This window comes from Phragmites australis, chromosome 24 (assembly GCF_958298935.1).
Source record: "Phragmites australis chromosome 24, lpPhrAust1.1, whole genome shotgun sequence".
NCBI lineage: Eukaryota > Viridiplantae > Streptophyta > Magnoliopsida > Poales > Poaceae > Phragmites > Phragmites australis.
The window spans coordinates 21,002,179-21,023,375 of NC_084944.1; the positions used below are offsets into that span (position 1 = coordinate 21,002,179).

The 21,197-nt window shown below is 40.0% G+C and overlaps 1 protein-coding gene and 1 pseudogene across 1 annotated transcript; both read right to left on the reverse strand.

The window, feature by feature from the left end:
- Nucleotides 1-13,241: 13,241 nt before the first annotated feature.
- LOC133907259 (photosystem II protein D1-like) lies at nt 13,242-14,205 on the reverse strand. The gene has a single exon (XM_062349259.1). The coding sequence runs from the start codon at nt 14,203-14,205 to the stop codon at nt 13,267-13,269; it is 939 nt and encodes a 312-aa protein (XP_062205243.1). The 3' UTR covers nt 13,242-13,266.
- A 1,218-nt stretch (nt 14,206-15,423) lies between these two features.
- Nucleotides 15,424-17,606, reverse strand: LOC133907260 (maturase K-like; annotated as a pseudogene).
- Between the last annotated feature and the right edge of the window lie 3,591 nt (nt 17,607-21,197).

Consider the following 21,197-nt stretch of genomic DNA (forward strand, 5'->3'; position numbering starts at 1 on the left):
AGGTACTTAACCATCTCCCTGAGAAAAGTAGACAGTAAAAGCCAAAATAGACTAAATAAATATAGCCTGAACGATCCTAAAAACCCCTCGAAGGAGATAATAAAGAACCTAAAGCAAACGGTATCCTATTGCAAGGGTGGTCTTAAGAATCCAAAAGAGGTGGCTCAGAAGAGATAGATGTATCCCAACCTCTATTGCTCTCGCGTAAAGCCTTTTTTTTACGCGACAGGGAAAAGTGACTACGAATTCCCCTTTTTGTTTGTGAATCCTTGTTTCTATCCTTTGAGTGCACGCCCATAAGTAGCGATCAAGGAAATCGATCAAACGATCCCAATACTGTGAAAGAGAAACTTCCCAGATCCAGGGAAGCTTATCATAAAGGGCTTCGACAAGGGGTTTTATTCGTTCTTTGAGCAACAAGATAAAGATCGGATAGATTCGAACCGCAATTGCAAAGGTAATAACTACTATGCCAGCCCAAATCATGATCTTCACCAACGTGGATTTGGTTCTCTCACGAAAATCGTGAGTTGCAGAGATGAGAACCATGAAAAGCAAGATCCCGAATAAGAAAACAGAAACCGAGGAAACCACAAGAGTGAAGACTAGTAGAGTCTCGTCTTTTGTCATTCTTTGCTCCTTTTTCACTCAATGATTCATTCGAATTTCCCAACCAAAAATTCTATATGTCTATTTTATGATATTTCTATATATATAGAATATGATATCTAATATGACACCCGATTTGTCAAAGGGATTCGATTGGTGACTTACCCATTTTATATAGCAATCCCTGATCGAAGAGAGAACAATGTCCATTTCAAAACATTTCTAATGGATTCCTTGGTTCAGACCGACGAAGTAATGGCACTCGATTATTATCAACCCGACTGCAATCTTTTTCTGTAGGTAAGGATTGCACCAGAGCACCTTCTAATTGTAATAGGCCATGAACTATAGATAGAGAAGAATCATTCTGAGCGAGTCCATAAGAAGCGACCCACTTTTTCATCGGTTCTGGGGGAAGACCAAAGATCTTGCACAACTGGTCCGCTAGAAAAACTCAAAAGAGAAAGAAGTCTCGTTAATCTCTTCATGCTCATTCCAAGTTTGAAGTACCGTTTGGCCAAAGAAAAACCCACTTCTTGACACGATTGCCTCTTTATATAGATAGGTATAAGATCTATGGGGTTATTACTTAGAAGTCTATTTTGTACAAGATCCCCTCCTATCTGATAGAAAAGGGTCCCATGATCCCGAGCCGGTCTTATCTTGGCTCACAAACCCCAAGTTTGTCTATGAAGAGCTAATCTAATTGTATTAGTTTCTATAATGGATTTCTTATGTGGAATACTAATGGATAGGGCCTCGTTGCTAAGTGCTACGAGATCTAGTGCACTGGAACTTGTGGTTATGGACCCGAATCCTTTAGTATGGAACATTGTCTTTTCCAAGTAAAAACCCCTAGTATATGAAAGAATGAAAAGATGCTTTCGTTCTTGTGGAATAAGAAGCCCTCGTACCTTAATGAAAGGAAAATAGAAATTTTTCGTTAGGTATTTGACCAAATAGGATCGTCCAGTTCCTATAGAACCTATCGCTAAAATACCCGATAGGGCTAAGCTGAATGAACAGGGTTTTCCATGAGATGGTAAATGAAAACGATTAGCCCCAGGTTTTGCAATAAGTGGTTGTTTGATAATGAGCAAGGAATATACGTCTTTCTGCTAAAGAGGATCTATTAAACTCATAATTCATTAGATCCTTGTTAGCAATGTTAACTAGGTATCATAAGTAAATGGATCCCGGTTGTTCAATCCTTTGATAACCAAGGTCATTCTTTGCTAAAGAGAAATGATCACTATGAGTCAAAATCAATAGAATTGGATCCATTCCAAATAGCGAGAATTAGGATTCTTGATCCCTCTCAATCTCTCTTTCAATTTGAGGATCCAGAAAGGTGTTTTCATAGTCATCTCCGAATATTTGCCATCTCCGAATATTTTTGATTTCATTTTTCTATGATATCTCTTTCTATATGAAAATTGGTTATTTACGATGTACGATGATCCCTATTAAGCATCCACGGCTGAATGGTTAAAGCACCCAACTCATAATTGGTAAATTTGCGGGTTCAATTCTTGCTGGATGCACGCGAACGGGAACATTCCATAAGTCTATTGGAACTGGCTCTCTATCCATGGAATCTCACCCATCATCCATACATAATGAATTGGTATGGTATATTCATACCATAACATAAGAACAATAAGAACTCAAATTCTTATCGATACTGGAACTCAGAGCATAGGAGGGAAAGTCGATTTATGGATGGAATCAAATACGTAGTATTTACAAAAAAGAGTCTTTGTTTATTGGGAAAGAATCAATATACTTCTAATATCGAATTGGGATTCACTAAGACAGAAATAAAGCATTGGGTCGAACTCTTCTTTGGTGTTAAGGTAGTAGCTGTGAATAGCCATCGACTACCCGGAAAGGGTAGAAGAATGGGATCTATTCTGGGACATACAATGCATTACAGACGTATGATCATTACTCTTCAACCGGGTTATTCTATTCCACTTCTAGATAGAGAAAATAACTAAAGGAGAATACTTAATAATACGGTGAAACATTTATACAAAACACCTATCCCGAGCACACGCAAGGGAACCGTAGATAGGCAAGTGAAATCCAATCCACGAAATAAATTGATCCATGGACGGCACCATTGTGGTAAAGGTCATAATGCCAGAGGAATCATTACCACAAGGCATAGAGGGGGAGGTTATAAGCGCCTATACCGTAAAATCGATTATCGATGGAATCAAAAAGACATATCTGGTAGAATCGTAACCATAGAATATGACCCTAATCGAAATGCATACATTTGTCTCATACACTATGGGGATGGTGAGAAGAGATATATTTTACATCCCAGAGGGGCTATAATTGGAGATGATGAGGACATCACTCCCTCGGATACATACAATGATCCTCCATTGAACTTTCAAGGTCCAATCACAAGAGCTCGCGCACGACAATTAAATTTAGAGGTGAGCTCGTTCCTAAGCAACTCTTTATATAATTTTGAGAATAGATTACTACCTAATGATTATGTGTTGCTTAGGAATCATGGAGAGGACAAGGAGACACATAGAGGAAGGCTTGGAGGCGTGGAGGAGCAGCTAGGACGTCCAACAACAGCAGGAGGTCCAGTCCAACTCGAGTCCGAATCAGCCTCGACCTCCAGGACCAGCGAGCAGTAAAACGGACGCCCAGGACGCATCCGGACTCCGTTTTCGACGATTCACATATGGTTGGAAAGATAATTTCATAAGGAAACCAATGGCGTTGGTTTGAGGTCCAAATTCCTTCTGAGTCAACAGGAAACGTCGAAACAAGTCAGCGTCCAGAATCTGTCCCGGTGCTGCGTCACCGTTTTTGGTCCGTTGGGCCGTGTATCGTCGTTGAGCCCATTAGGGGGGCGTGACAAGGGGGTGTGACGACCCTAGACCCTTATTATCAGCCACCGCCGCTCTCGTTAGGGGGGTTTTGCTTAGATTATTCTGTCAAGAACAGTCTCGCCGTTTCGTCGGTTTGTGAGACCACAACTCGTGAGATTAATCATTCATCTGCAATTTGGTTGCATTCTTCCTTGTTCTCGCTTGTGTTCTTCGATTTGCAGGCAAGGATTTTAGCCTTCTTGGCGAGGTCAACCGTGCAACACCGGTTGATAACCAGAGGAGACGTGGTGCTGCGATTGCGGGGTTTCGGATCGTGTTGTTCGGAAGCCGGATCGACTTGTGTCTCGTTTCCACCAAATCGAGAGTTACCAGAACCTTTCGGAAGATCGGGAACCCTTGTTCATATAAAGAGTTCTATTCTCAAAATTATATAAAGAGTTGCTTAGGAACGAGCTCACCTCTAAATTTAATTGTCGTGCGCGAGCTCTTGTGATTGGACCTTGAAAGTTCAATGGAGGATCATTGTATGTATCCGAGGGAGTGATGTCCTCATCAGGAGATACTATTATTTCTGGTACAAAATTTCCTATATCAATGGGAAATGCCCTACCTTTGAGTGCGGTTTGAACTATTGACTTACGTAATTGGAAGTAACCAATTAGGTTTATGACGAAACCTAGAAATCGATCACTGATCCAATTTGACTACCTCTACGGGATATACCTCAACAGAAAACTGTTGAGTAACGGCAGCAAGTGATTGAATTCAGTAGTTCCTCATAGAAAATTATTGACTCTAGAGATACGGTAATATGGAGAAGACAAAATTGTTCGAAGCACGCACAGAACCGGAAGAGCCCCTTGTTTCAAAGAGAGGAGGACGGGTTATTCACATTTAATTTGATGGTTAGAGGAAAATTGAAAGCTAAGCAGTGGTAATTAAGACCCCCGAGTGAAAATAGGGATGTCTCCTATGTTACCCATAATATGTGGAAGTATCGACGTAATTTCATAGAGTCATTCGATCTAAATGCTACAGGAAGAACATAAGCCAGAATACGGAACGCGGAGACCTAGGATGTAGAAGATCATAACATGAGCGATTCGGCAGATTTGGATTCCTTTTCTATATCCACTCATGTGGTACTTCATCATACGATTCATATAAGATCCATCTGTCTAGAGATCATCATATACATCTAGAAAGTCGTATGCTTTGGAAGAAGCATGTACAGTTTGGGAAGGGGTTTTTTTTGAGAAAAAAGAAGAATGTACTTCAACCGATATGCTCTTAGGCACGGCCATACATAACATAGAAATCACACGTGGAAGGGGTGGGCAATTAGCTAGAGCAGCAGGTGTTGTAGCGAAACTGATTGCAAAAGAGGGTAAATCAGCCACTTTAAGATTACCATCTGGGGAGGTCCATTTTGCTTAGCAATAGTCGAACAAGTGGGTAATGTTGGGGTGAACCAAAAAAGTTTGGGTAGAGCCGGATCTAAGTGTTGGCTAGGTAAATGCCCCGTAGTAAGAGGCATAGTTATGAACCCTGTGGACCACCCCCATGGGGGCGGTGAAGGGAAAGCCCCCATTGGTAGAAATCAGAATTCCCAAATTCGCCTCCGAAGTTTGAGTTTTCAATTTCCAAATATTTTTCTCATTTTTCGGCTGAACTTCAGAAAATTCTACAGGCCACGTCTTTCACTTGTTTAAGCTCAAATTTTCTGTGGTTCCCTCTTGTGTGCTCCTAAGTGAAAAAAAAATATCAAAAAAATAAAAAGAAAAAGTCAAATTTTCCCAAAAAAACAACGACAGCTCAAAAAATAGAAAAAAGAGAGGGGCAAAAGAGGAACAATATCTAGAGGAGCACATAGAGAAGGGCAAAGTGTGCTGTGTTAGAGTGTGCTGTTTAGTTCTTTGTTTCTGTTGCTCTTGCTATCCATCATACTTGTTTCTCCACCTTGTTTATCACACATACTTGGTACTTGCAACACTTTAGGCCAGCAACGAGAACAAGTACTTGGGACTATAATTCAGCATTACTATCTGTTTCTGATTTGTGTTCCATATATACATATTTGTTCTCTTTGTTCCTTCCAAGCTCCACAGATTCTTCTGGACAGCACTGGTTTGCATCCCTGCAATCGCTCGCACGCCTTCCAGGTATCCTTTGCTTTGCTGGTAAGAACCCTGGTAAGAGCTTGGTAAGGTGTCTACCTTTGCTGATCTTGATTGAGAGGCACCACTCCACCTTTGTAGTACGATTATTAGGGATAACCTTCACTGTTTGTTGTTGTGTTTGTTTCCACAATGTCAGTTGAAGGAGATAAAACGCCAAAGGACTTCAAGGAGTGTGTCAGCCAAGAGCAGCTACAAGCTGTTGTAGACAATGCTCAGAAGGAGATGAAGGAGACAGTCATCAAGGCTGTCACTCAAGCGATAATTGAGATGAAACTCGCAAACGCGGTTGAGCGGGTGGACAAACGGTTATCCGAGCTCACCGACAGGGTAAATGCTTTGGAAAACTGTCTTGTGCACAACGAAGATGTGAATGGAAGCAACACTGGTGATGAGTTGTATGATGACGATGTTAATGTTGATCCAGCGGCGACATTGCAAAACATATTACGGCGTCGTCTTCGCACTAACACCACAGGTATGGGTGGCGTTTCACATCATCACCACCATCGAGGTATGTATAATCGAGCTCCTGAAGATCCTTATGCTAAGGTTAAATTTACTATACCTTCTTTTTCGGGACATTATGTTGCTGAGGGATATCTTGATTGGGAGATGACAGTAGAGCAAAAATTTAGTGCCCACCAAGTACCTGAACAACATAGAGTTAGACAAGCCACTAGTGAGTTTAAAGATTTTGCTATTATTTGGTGGACTGGTTTAGCTGCAGATGGTGCCACACCTCGTACATGGGAAGAGCTTAAGGTTGCTATGCGTGATAGATTTGTTCCCCCATCTTATCATAGAGACTTGCGTAAGAAATTGATGCGCTTAGAACAGGGAGATAAATCTGTGCAGTATTATTATGGTGAGCTTCAAAAGGGCTTGATGCGTTGTGGCATAGTAGAGGGAAACGAAGATTCTATTTGTCGATTTTATTCGGGTTTGAGACGTGAAATTCAGGATATTATTGATTATAAAGAATTTAACAATGTCAACCAGTTGTTTCAGTTTGCTATGCTTGCAGAGAAGGAGTTGCAGGGGCGTGAGCAGCAGGGCAAGTACAAGGCCAGCACCACATACACGCCGCGCACAGGACCATCCTTTGGGCTGTCCAAACCATCCACTTACAGGGCTCCCTCACCAGCGAGCAAGCAACAAGCAGCTACGGTACCAAATCCGGTCACTACACGACCTTCAGGCTCAGGTAAAAATTCTGTTTTGCAGGGACCTTCCAAGAGTGCTTCCTCTGTTGCATCAACGGGACGCACCTCTGGCATTCAGTGCCGTCGCTGCCATGGATTCGGTCATGTGCAGAAGGATTGCCCAAGTCAGCGGGCATACATTGCAACGGAAGATGGGTACATCAGCGCCTCTGACATTGAGGAAGAAGAAGAAGAAGAACCAGTTGTTGAGGAGAGCAACGAAATCTTGGGCAGTGATGACACAACGACCTATAGGAGCATCATTGTGCAGCGGGCGCTCAGCACAAAGGTACAACAACCAGAGAAGCTGCAACGCCATAACTTGTTCCAGATTTTCTTCGTCATCCAAAATCGGCGAGCACGTGTCATCATCGATGGAGGTAGTTGTAATAATTTGGTGAGTTCAGATTTGGTCAAGAAGCTTGGCTTGACCACACGCCAACACCCCCATCCATATAACCTTCAGTGGTTTAATGATGCTGGAAAAGCTAAGGTAACACAAACTTGCAGAGTTTTTTTTTCCATTGGTTCCTATGCTGATTATGTTGACTGTGATGTGGTACCTATGGAAGCTTGCTCACTTTTATTGGGTCGACCTTGGGAATTTGATAATGATGCTATACACCATGGTAGAAGTAATACATATACTTTTATGCATAAAGGAAAGAAAATTACTTTGGTTCCTATGACCCCTGCTGAAATTGTACAAGCTGATAAAGAACGAGCTGCTAATTTGCGTGATACTAAATCTGAAAATCAGCAAGTTGCTAATTCTCTTTACCCACCTAAAAAGGATAAGTCTGCACCTAGTTCTAAGGTAGAGGGCATAAAATTGAAGGGTGGTGTTATGCTTGCACTAAAAAGTGACCTTGCTGAAATTTCTAGTAATGATATTTGCTACACCTTGGTTTGCAAATGAGTTTTGTATTTGCTTGATGATGTTATTAGTTCGATACCTCCTGCTGCTACTAACCTTTTGCAGGAGTATGAGGATGTTTTCCCAGCTGAGATACCCCCGGGACTGCCACCTATGAGAGGGATAGAGCATCAAATCGATTTGATCCCGGGAGCAACATTGCCAAATCGTGCTGCGTATCGAACCAATCCCGAGGAGACTAAGGAAATTCAGCGGCAAGTCCAAGAGCTTTTGGACCGCGGGTATGTACGTGAGAGCCTTAGTCCTTGTGCTGTTCCTGTGATTTTGGTTCCTAAGAAAGATGGTACTTGACGTATGTGTGTTGATTGTAGAGCCATCAATAACATTACTATTCGATATCGCCATCCTATTCCTAGACTTGATGATATGCTTGATGAGTTGTGTGGCTCTGTAATTTTTACAAAGATCGACTTGCATAGTGGTTACCACCAAATTAGAATGAAACTTGGAGATGAATGGAAAACAGCTTTCAAAACTAAATTCGGATTATATGAGTGGTTAGTAATGCCTTTTGGTTTAACTAATGCACCTAGCACTTTCATGGGTTTGATGAATGAGGTTTTAAGAGCTTTTATTGGACGATTTGTGGTGGTTTACTTTGATGACATATTGATTTATAGCAAGTCTTTGGATGAACATATGGTTCACTTACGTGCTGTTTTTAATGCTTTACTTGATGCACGTTTATTTGGTAACCTTGAGAAGTGCATCTTTTGCACGGATCGAGTCTCTTTTCTTGGCTATGTTATTACTCCACAGGGAATTGAGGTGGATGAGATGAAAATTGAAGCCATAAAGAGTTGGCCGGTGCCCCAAAACATCAAACAGGTGAGAAGTTTTCTTGGACTTGCAGGTTTTTATCGTCGTTTCGTGAAGGATTTCAGCGCCATTGCTGCCCCCTTACACGAGTTGACAAAGAAAGGTGTGGTGTTCCATTGGGGTAAGGCACAAGAGGAGTCCTTTGACACTTTGAAGGACAAGCTTACGCACGCGCCATTGCTGCAACTTCCAAATTTTGGTAAGACCTTTGAGCTAGAATGTGATGCTAGTGGAGTTGGCATTGGAGGTGTTTTGATGCAAGAAGGTAAGCCCGTTGCATACTTTAGCAAAAAATTGCATGGCCCTGTTCTTAATTACTCTACGTATGATAAGGAATTGTATGCACTTGTACGTTCTTTAGAGACGTGGCGTCATTATTTGTGGCCTAAAGAATTTGTTATACATTCAGATCATGAATCGCTTAAGTATCTTCGTTCTCAAAATAATCTGAATCGTAGACATGCTAAGTGGGTTGAATTTATTGAATCTTTTCCTTATGTTATCAAACACAAGAAAGGGAAGGATAATATAATTGCTGATGCTTTGTCTAGACGATATGCTTTGTTGTCCCAACTTCATTATAGAATTTTTGGACTTGACTCAATAAAAGAACAATATGTGCTTGATCCTGATTTTAAAGATGTATTGCTGAACTGTAAAGAGGGACGTACATGGAACAAGTTTGTGATCAATGATGGATTTGTGTTTAGAGCTAACCGTCTATGCATTCCAGTTGGTTCCGTTCATCTTTTGTTGTTGCAGGAAGCACATGGAGGAGGATTGATGGGACATTTTGGTGCTAAGAAGACGGAGGATATGTTGGCCACACATTTCTTTTGGCCAAAGATGAGGAGAGATGTTGAGCAGTTTGTGGCACGCTGTACCACATGTCAAAAGGCTAAGTCTCGCTTGAATCCACAAGGTTTGTATATGCCTCTTCCTGTTCCTTCTATTCCTTGGGCAGATATTTCAATGGACTTTGTTTTGGGATTGCCTAGGACTAAGAGGGGGAGGGATAGCATTTTTGTTGTTCTGGATCATTTTTCTAAGATGGAACATTTTATACCTTGTCATAAAAGTGATGATGCCGTTTATATTGCTGACCTCTTTTTCAAAGAGATTGTTCGCTTGCATGGTATGCCTTCTACTATTGTTTCAGATCGTGACGCTAAATTTTTGAGTCACTTTTGGCGCACTCTATGGAATAAGTTGGGTACAAAACTATTGTTTTCTACTACTTGCCACCCACAAACTGATGGCCAAACGGAGGTAGTGAACCGCACTTTGGGTACCATGTTGAGAGCTATTTTGAAGAAAAATTTGAAGATGTGGGAAGAATGTTTGCCCCACGTGGAGTTTGCTTATAATCGGGCAACACATTCTACCACCAAGGTAAGTCCTTTTCAGGTAGTGTATGGTTTTACCCCTCGCGCTCCTATTGATCTTTTGCCTTTACCTACCACTGAAAGAACACATAGTGATGCTAGTGCACGTGCTGATTTTATTCGTAAGTTGCATGAAACAACTAAAATAAATATCGAAAAGATGAATGAAAAGTATAGAATTGCTGGTAGTGAAGGTAGGAAAGAAGTCAAACTTGAACCGGGTGATTTAGTGTGGTTACATTTAAGAAAAGATAGGTTTCCAGAGCTGTGTAAGTCTAAATTAATGCCAAGAGCTGCTGGTCCTTATAAGATAATTGAGAAAATAAATGATAATGCATATAAACTTGAGTTGCCACCCGAGTTCGGGGTTAGTACTTCTTTTAACATTGCAGATTTGAAACCTTACTTGGGAGCCGATGATGAGCTTGAGTCGAGGACAACTCCAATTCAAGAGGGGGAGGATGATAAGGACACCACTCCCTCGGATACATACAATGATCCTCCATTGAACTTTCAAGGTCCAATCACAAGAGCTCGCGCACGACAATTAAATTTAGAGGTGAGCTCGTTCCTAAGCAATTCTTTATATAATTTTGAGAATAGATTACTACCTAATGATTATGTGTTGCTTAGGAATCATGGAGAGGACAAGGAGACACATAGAGGAAGGCTTGGAGGCGTGGAGGAGCAGCTAGGACGTCCAACAACAGCAGGAGGTCCAGTCCAACTCGAGTCCGAATCAGCCTCGACCTCCAGGACCAGCGAGCAGTAAAACGGACGCCCAGGACGCATCCGGACTCCGTTTTCGACGATTCACATATGGTTGGAAAGATAATTTCATAAGGAAACCAATGGAGTTGGTTTGAGGTCCAAATTCCTTCTGAGTCAACGGGAAACATCGAAACAATTCAGCGTCCAGAATCTGTCCCGGTGCTGCGTCACCGTTTTTGGTCCGTTGGGCCGTGTATCGTCGTTGAGCCCATTAGGGGGGCGTGACCAGGGGGTGTGACGACCCTAGACCCTTATTATCAGCCACCGCCGCTCTCGTTAGGGGGGTTTTGCTTAGATTATTCTGTCAAGAACAGTCTCGCCGTTTCGTCGGTTTGTGAGACCACAACTCGTGAGATTAATCATTCATCTGCAATTTGGTTGCATTCTTCCTTGTTCTCGCTTGTGTTCTTCGATTCACAGGCAAGGATTTTAGCCTTCTTGGCGAGGTCAACCGTGCAACACCGGTTGATAACCAGAGGAGACGTGGTGCTGCGATTGCGGGGTTTCGGATCGTGTTGTTCGGAAGCCGGATCGACTTGTGTCTCGTTTCCACCAAATCGAGAGTTACCAGAACCTTTCGGAAGATCGGGAACCCTTGTTCATATAAAGAGTTCTATTCTCAAAATTATATAAAGAGTTGCTTAGGAACGAGCTCACCTCTAAATTTAATTGTCGTGCGCGAGCTCTTGTGATTGGACCTTGAAAGTTCAATGGAGGATCATTGTATGTATCCGAGGGAGTGATGTCCTCATCAGGAGATACTATTATTTCTGGTACAAAATTTCCTATATCAATGGGAAATGCCCTACCTTTGAGTGCGGTTTGAACTATTGACTTACGTAATTGGAAGTAACCAATTAGGTTTATGACGAAACCTAGAAATCGATCACTGATCCAATTTGACTACCTCTACGGGATATACCTCAACAGAAAACTGTTGAGTAACGGCAGCAAGTGATTGAGTTCAGTAGTTTCTCATAGAAAATTATTGACTCTAGAGATACGGTAATATGGATAAGACAAAATTGTTGGAAGCACGCACAGAACCGGAAGAGCCCCTTGTTTCAAATAGAGGAGGACGGGTTATTCACATTTAATTTGATGGTTAGAGGAAAATTGAAAGCTAAGCAGTGGTAATTAAGACCCCCGAGTGAAAATAGGGATGTCTCCTATGTTACCCATAATATGTGGAAGTATCGACGTAATTTCATAGAGTCATTCGATCTAAATGCTACAGGAAGAACATAAGCCAGAATACGGAACGCGGAGACCTAGGATGTAGAAGATCATAACATGAGCGATTCGGCAGATTTGGATTCCTTTTCTATATCCACTCATGTGGTACTTCATCATACGATTCATATAAGATCCATCTGTCTAGAGATCATCATATACATCTAGAAAGTCGTATGCTTTGGAAGAAGCATGTACAGTTTGGGAAGGGGTTTTTTTTGAGAAAAAAGAAGAATGTACTTCAACCGATATGCTCTTAGGCACGGCCATACATAACATAGAAATCACACGTGGAAGGGGTGGGCAATTAGCTAGAGCAGCAGGTGTTGTAGCGAAACTGATTGCAAAAGAGGGTAAATCAGCCACTTTAAGATTACCATCTGGGGAGGTCCGTTTTGCTTAGCAATAGTCGAACAAGTGGGTAATGTTGGGGTGAACCAAAAAAGTTTGGGTAGAGCCGGATCTAAGTGTTGGCTAGGTAAATGCCCCGTAGTAAGAGGCGTAGTTATGAACCCTGTGGACCACCCCCATGGGGGCGGTGAAGGGAAAGCCCCCATTGGTAGAGAAAAACCCACAACCCCTTGGGGTTATCCTGCGCTTGGAAGAACTAGTAAAAGGAAAATATGTAACTAGGAATATGAAAAATTGCATTTTTGAAATTTGCAATAATGCGATGGGCGAACGACGGGAATTGAACCCGCGCATGGTTGATTCACAATCCACTGCCTTGATCCACTTGTCTACATCCGCCCCTTATCCAGCTAAAGGATTTTCTCTTTTTTCCATTCATCATTATTCTATTTATTCTGACCTCCGTACCTCGATCAAGATAGTGGACATAGGATGCCACTCTTTTGTAATCAGCTATGACACGAAAAAAAATGAATCCTTTTGTAGCTCGTCATTTATTGGCAAAAATAGAAAAGGTCAATATGAAGGAGGAGAAAGAAACAATAGTAACGTGGTCCTGGGCATCTAGCATTCTACCCGCAATGGTTGGCCATACAATCGCGATTCATAATGGAAAGGAACATATACCTATTTACATAACAAATCCTATGGTAGGTCGCAAATTGAGGGAATTCGTGCCTACTCGGCATTTCACGAGTTATGAAAGTGCAACAAAGGATACTAAATCTCGTCGTTAACTGAATTCAGAATAGAAAGATTTAGAATAAACAAAGAAATACCCAATATCTTGTTGGAACAAGATATTGGGTATTTCTGGATTTCCTTCCTTTAAAATTTCTATATGTTAGTAGAAAAACCTTATCCATTAAGAGATGGAACTTCAAGAGCAGCTAGGTCTAGAGGGAAGTTGTGAGCATTACGTTCGTGCATTACTTCCATACCACGATTAGCACGGTTGATGATATCAGCCCAAGTATTAATAATGCGACCTTGGCTATCAACTATAGATTGGTTGAAATTGAAACCATTTAGGTTGAATACCATAGTGCTAATACCTAAAGCAATGAACCAGATCCCTACTACAGGCCAAGCAGCCAAGAAGAAGTGTAAAGAACGAGAGTTGTTGAAACTAGCATATTGGAAGATTAATCGACCAAAATAATCGTGAGCAGCCACAATATTATAAGTCTCTTCCTCTTGACCAAATTTGTAACCCTCATTAGCAGATTCATTTTCAGTAGTTTCCCTGATCAAACTAGAGGTTACCAAGGAACCATGCATAGCACTGAATAGGGAACCGCCGAATACACCTGCTACACCTAACATGTGGAATGGATGCATAAGGATGTTGTGCTCCGCCTGGAATACAATCATAAAGTTGAAAGTACCAGATATTCCTAAAGGCATACCATCAGAGAAACTTCCTTGACCAATAGGGTAAATCAAGAAAACAGCAGTAGCAGCTGCAAAAGGACGCATAACCAGATGGAAACTAAGTTCCCACTCACGACCCATATAACAAGCTACACCAAGTAAGAAGTGTAGAACAATTAGCTCATAAGGACCACCATTGTATAACCATTCATCAACAGATGCAGCTTCCCAAATTGGGTAAAAATGCAATCCGATCGCCGCAGAAGTAGGAATAATGGCACCAGAGATAATATTGTTTCCATAAAGTAAAGAACCAGAAACAGGCTCACGAATACCATCAATATCTACTGGAGGGACAGCGATGAAGGCGATAATAAATACGGAAGTTGCGGTCAATAAGGTAGGGATAAAACACCGAACCATCTGATGTAAAGACGGTTTTTGGTGCTAGTTATCCAGTTGCAGAAGCGACCCCACAGGCTTGTAATTTCGTGCCTCTCTAAAATGGTAAGATCTTGGTTTATTCAAATTGCAAGGACTCCCAAGCACACGTATTAACTAGAAATAAAATAGATAATAGAAGGCTTGTTATTTAACAGTATAACATAGCCTATATACCAATGTCAACCAAGCGAGCCCCAACGATTGGATTTCCATATAACAAAATTCACCAAACCAAAATATTTTGTAAATGAAGTGAGTGAAAATTCAAAACTCAGATTGCTCTTTTCTATTTTCCATATGGGTTGCCCGGGACTCGAACCTGGAACTAGTCAGATGGAGTAGATAATTCTTCCTTATTACAATAGAAAAAAAACCCCTCCCCAAATCGTGCTTGCATTTTTCATTGCACACGACTTTCCCTATGTAGAAATAGCCTATTTATATTCCGAGGAGGAAGTCCACTAATTTTTTTAATTAGTAAATCGATTCACCTACTATTTATTTAGGGGAGCATTTCAGAATGGAAAATGTGAAAGTTTTATCTTGATATCGATTATTTTTAGTTTATTAGTTTTGTCTAAGTATTAATTAAAAGTAAGAGGATTCACCAGGTCATTGATATGGATAATATCCAAATACCAAATACACTCACTGTGTGATCCATGGAAAGAAAAGTGAGTTGTTTTGGTGAACATCAAAGAAAAAACTTGCTCTTCTTCCGTAAAAAATTCTTCCAAAAATACCGAACCCAATCGTTGCATAAAAGTTCATACCGTACTTTTATGTTTACGAGCTAAAGTTCTAGCACATGAAAGTCGAAGTATATATTTTAGTCGATACAAAGTCCATTTTTTCGAAGATCCACTATGATAATGAAAATGATTTCTACATATCCGACCAAAGCGATCAAGAATATCCCAATATGATAAATTGGTCCAAACAGGTTTATTAATAGGATACCCCGATCCAGTACAAAATTGAGCTTTTGATAAGGATCCAATGAGGGGAGTAGCGGGGACTATAGTATCAAATTTTTTTCATTCGAGTATCTATTAGAAAAGAATTCTCTAGCATTTGATTCCTTACTAACAAGGTATTTATTGGTACACTTGAAAGGTACCCCAGAAAATCGAAGCAAGAGTTTGTTAATTGGTTTATACGGATCCTTTGCAGTTGAGTCCAGAAAGAGAAAAAATATTACGAGAAATTGACAAGGTAAGATTTCCATTTCTTCTTCAAAAGAAGAGTTCCTTTTGATGCAAGAATTTCCTTTCCTTGATATCGAGCATAATGCATAAGAGGATCCATAAAGAACCATATGGTTTTCCGAAAAAACCCTGGGTACATTACCCCAAAATGTTCCATCTTCCTAGAAAAGTGGATCCGGTATTCAAGGAGTTGAACCAAGATTTCCAAATGGATATGATAGGGTATTTCTAGATGTGATAGATAATGTAAATGCAAAAATTTGTCTTCTAAAAAAGGAAATATTCAATGAATAGATTGTAAATTTTGAAACTTTGGTATTTCTTTTTCTTCCGGACAAGATAGTTCTCCTAGCAAGAATGGGATTTCTACAACGATCGCAAACCCCTCAGATAGAATCTGCGAATAAAACTCAGGATAAAAATAATTGCTGTGATCCAAAAATCGATCTTGGTTAGGATGATTAACCCAATTAATCCAAAAATTCTGCTGATACATTCGAATAATTAAACGTTTCACAAGTAGTGAACTAAATTTCCTGTTATTACACCCTATAATTTCCACATGTTTGGAACCATTTAATCCATAATCATGGGCAAATGCATAAATATATTCCTGAAAGAGAAGTGGGTAGACGAAGTATTGTTGACGAGATTTCTGTTTTTCTGAATACCCTTCAAATTTTTCCATTTGTATTTCTACTTGAATCAGAGAAAAAAGCATTTCTCGGTTTATCAAATGATGATACATAGTGCAATATGGTCAAAATAGGGTGTTGCATTTTTTAATACAAACCCTGGAAAGAAAGGAAGTCTAATCCATGGATCTTTTTCTATCGAATTAGTTAATGTTTGTTCTAATTACAAAAAAGAACAAATCTTTTATTTTTGCAGGCCAATCGCTCTTTTGACTTTGGAATACAGACTTTTTATCAATATACTGCTTCTTTTACACGCTCAATTCATAACATCCCTTTTAAATCCATAATCAAGAATAATTGGGATTTCTAAAAAAAAAAGTCAAGGGTCCACTCATAGGAAAACCCAACCTTTCCCCGCATCAGGCACTAATCTATTTTTAATGTCTAATTAGATCGGGGAATCATTCCAATTAAGAAGTTAAGCTCGTTGCTTTTTATTTTACCAGAATTATAGCCAGGCTCTATCCATTTATTCACTAGACCCAGAAAATCAGAATTTTTTATTAAAAAAAATTGATTTTATTACGACATGCTATTTTTTCCGTTCATTACCTTTGAGGATCAATCATGGCCTTCTAGACTCTATCAAGAGTCTGGACGAATTTGTTGCTTCACCCAAATGTGTAAATGATCATAGTCGCACTTAAAAGTCGAGTACTCTAGCATTGAGTTAGCAACCTAGATAAAATAGGATCTTAGATACGATCGAAATCCAAAAATCGATGGAATTACACCAGACGCTCCTGCCAAAACATTGACTTAGCAAGAAATCAAAAGAAAGATTTTATCACCCATTAAAAACACTCACATACCAAAATGAACAGATCCGGTTAAATTTCACTAAGGTTAAAAAAGGAGAAGCCCCAATCACAATGGAAAAATAGTCATTTTTTGAGCAACTTTTATTTAAAGAAATAAAATAATCTTGTATGTGTATGAGAGTACATGCAAGGGGGGCAACCCTATCATTTGAGCGAAGTGTAGACAGAAATACCTAATATGGAGTGATGATAAAGAGACCTATCTATCTACAAATTCTATTTGTTCAATAGACCTTTGTCAATGGAAATACAATCGTAAGAAAACCAATTAGATACAAAAAGGAAATAAAATAAGGGCTTTTGTTGGATTGGCACGACATAAATGCAGCAAAAAAAATAGGACTAAGAAAGAGGCAAATTGTGTCTAAATAATTAAGGGGTACTAGTGACCCTATCCTACCTTTTTATTCATTTAGTTCTTCAATTAACTCAAAGTTCTTTCTTTATCTTTAAAGAATTCTGCCTTCCTTAAAATATCATAAACAGTTCTTGTAGGTTGAGCACCCTTTTCAAGGAAATAGAGAATAGCAGGAACATTGAAACAAGTTTGATTCTTTATCGGATCATAAAAACCTACTTTTCGAAGATCTCTTCCTTCTCTTCGAGATCGAACATCAATTGCAACGATTCAGCAGACATCTTATTGGGTTAGATGTAGATAAACAATGCCCCCCCCCCCTAGAAATGTATAGGAGGTTTTCTCCTCATACGGCTTGAGAAAATGATTCAAATTTATGTCTACAATACAAGTAGATAGAAATTAGACTATGACTTGCATTAATTTCCTTACAGCAAAGAAAAAGCAAATTTCATTTATACTCATGACTCAAGTTGGCTGTTGACTGACATACTTCAAAAGAAAAATCCTTCGAATTTTTTTGAGTCGTCTCTAAACTTTTTTCTTTATCTCATCTTGAATAAATTGACTTTTATTCCTTATTCTAATCTAATTCTATTGTTGAGACGGTTGAAAATCGTGTTTACTTGTTCCGGAATCCTTTATCTTTGATTTGTGAAATCCTTGGGTTTAGACATTACTTCGGGAATTCCTATTCTTTTTTCTTTCAAAAGAGTAGCAACATACCCTTTCTTTTTTTTTCTTATTTCCTTCGATAAAGCATTTCCCTCTTCTATAGAAATCGAATATGAATGATTGATTCTGATAGCCTTTTAATTGAGAAAGTTTTTCCAATCTTCCAAAATTGGACTTTTTTCTTATTTTAACCTTTCGATTTCTATATTAAGGATAGACTGACAAAGTTGGCCTAATTTATTAGTTTTCACTAACCCTAGATTCTTTCCCTTGATAAAAAAGAAATTTTGACCTCTCGACCTCCATGGTGTACTATTTACTTATAAACAACCCAGCGCAAATTCGGTTCGGGACGAATAGAACCCACTATGTCGAACCAAGAGCATTTTCATTACTATGGAAAATGATGGATAGCAAAATCCACAATGGATCATGTCCTTCAAGTCGCACGTTGCTTTCTACCACATCGTTTTAAATGAAGTTTTACCATAACATTCCTCTAATTTCATTGCAAAGTGGTATCGAGAATTGATCCAATATGGATGGAATCATGAATAGTCATTAGTTTTGTATACTAATTCAAACTTGCTATCTTTGGAGAAATATGAATAAAAGAAATAATTATTTATCAGGGAAGACTTTGCAAAGATCCAATTTATTTAAACCCATATTCTATCATATGAATGAAACATAGTTCGAAAAAGATGAATAAAATAGTTTGCTTAAGACTTATTTATTATGGAATTTCCATCCTCAACAGAGAACTCGAGATGATCAATCCTGAAATGAGAAGGATCTACTCTTGTCCAACAAATAAACTATCAACCTCCAAAAAAGTTGAATTAATTTATTTACTAATATATTTTTCTGTAACAAAAACAATTAACTATTAACCAAATAAACTATGCCAGTGAAAAGATTGGCAGTTTTTTGGTAGTTATAAAATTACCATACTTCTTTGACTCGAGTAACAAAAGAAAGAAAAAATGAAGTAAAAAAAAATTCGTGTAAAGTAAAATTAAGGTCTTTGCTTTTACTTATAGCATTCTTTCTTTTTTTTAGGTAAAAGAGAGCACTAAAAATAAAAAATAAGAAAAGTATGATTTTTTTTAATCCATTCTATCCAACAAACAGTTCTTACCTTATCATAAGCTTTCCAGAATGTACAAGGTCGCCTCAATTGGACTTCGTATGCGAGAATTATGCCCGTTTTAGTGACATGATATCCTGGGACTCTAAGTAGACTTTGGAGTTCGATTAGGACTTGATTTTGAATCTGAGTAGACTTGGCCTTTGAGTGATGATGTCCAGGTGAGCTTGTGGTGCTTCTCCCGTGTTCCTAGTCAATAAAACATCACCAAAATTTAGTAGCAATCCATCCAAGAAAGTATGAACAGCGAGAAACGAGTTCACCTGGTGGTTTAATTATCATGCATGGGCTCTTGTAATTGGATCTTGTATGATTTGAGGATTATTAACAGTGTTGCTCTTATCCGAAGGAACCATGTCCTCATCATCTCTAGATGATAGGTGGCCCCGGCAGCCTGTGTTACAACTATGGGCGCGTCGGCCACTTAGCATGGGATTGCCCTTATCCGAAGCTGGGAGCCGTGGTGAATGCTCCAAGGCCACCACCCGCTCAACACACTCCTCAAGCCTCCCAAACTACGCACGTCCCCAAACGTGGCCGAGTGTGTCACATCACCAACGAAGAAGCTCGAGAGGACGACAACGTGCTCATTGGTACGCTACTTGTGAACTCTCATCTAGCAGTTGCTCTTTTCGATTCGGGAGCATCCCATTCTTTTATCAAGGGTAGTTATGTTTTGAGTCACAATTTGGTCACCGAGACCCTACCCTCTGCCTATCACATTGATGCACCCGGTACTAAGTTGACAACCAACCAAGCTGTCCCTAAGGCTAAGATCCTCATTGAGGGAGTTCAGTTTTCTACAAATTTGATCTGCTGGATCCCAGAGGAATGGATGTCATATTAGGAATGAATTGGTTGGCCAAGTATGGGGCTCAGCTTGATTGTGCCAGGAGAGTCGTTTCTCTCAAGAATCCCAAGGGTAATCGGGTTTCTCTTCATCTTGGGGAGGGTTGTCTCCACTTGTACACTCTGAAGGTTGTCACAGCCACGGATCTCGTAGATATTCCTGTGGTATGTGAATTTTATGGTGTCTTTCAAGAAGAATTACCAGGAATGCCACCCGACCGAGCAGTGGAATTCTCAATTGATTTCTTGCCTGGTATGACCCCAGTTTTGAAGAAGTCTTATAAGATGCCACCAAATGAGTTGGTGGAGTCGAAGAAGCAGATTCAGGAGTTGCTATCAAAGGGTTTCATTCGTCCGAGCTCATCACCCTGGGGATCCCTGGCGCTCTTTGTGAAGAAGAAGGATGGTACTCTGCGGATGTGTGTTAATTACCGTCCGCTGAATGAGGTCATGGTCAAGAATAAGTATCCGCTTCCTAGGATAGATATTCTATTTGATCAGCTAATCGGTGCCCATGTTTTCTCAAAGATTGACTTAAAAGTTTGACTGGAGGATATTCCAAAGACGGCTTTCTCTATTCGCTACGGACTTTATGAGTTCACCGTCATGTCCTTCGGCTTGATGAATGCTATGGCGTTCTTCATGTATTTGATGAACACGGTGTTCATGGAGGAACTCGACAAGTTTGTCGTGGTTTTCATCGACGACATTCTCATATAGTCCAATACTATAGAAGAACATTCTAAGCATCTCCGAGTTGTTCTTGGCCAACTTTGAGATGACCAAGTTTAGCAAGTGTGAGTTCTGGCTCAAGGAAGTCGCTTTTCTAGGTCATCTGTTGTCTGAGAGCGGAGTTGCCATTGACCCGAGCAAAGTGCAAGAGGTTCTCAATTGGGTTCAGCCCAAGAATGTCACCGACATCTGGAGTTTTCTCGGATCGACTTGCGGGTTATTACCGCCGGTTCATCGAGAACTTCTCCAAGATTGCTAAGCCCATGACTGAGCTATTGAAGCAAGAAAACATGTTCAAGTGGTTGAGTGAATGTGAGTTAGCTTTCCTGATTTTGAAGAAACTGCTCACGACCGCTCCCGTTCTCGCTCAGCCTGAGGTACACAAAGGTTTCAACGTCTATTGCGATGCTTCCCGCATAGGCCTCGGATGTGTCCTTATGCAAGACGGCAGAGTTGTGGCTTATGCCTCACGCCAATTGA

Bases quoted from the DNA above. Each gene is read 5' to 3' on its own strand.
- LOC133907259 (XM_062349259.1), bottom strand. From the start codon at position 14,205: ATGGTTCGGTGTTTTATCCCTACCTTATTGACCGCAACTTCCGTATTT.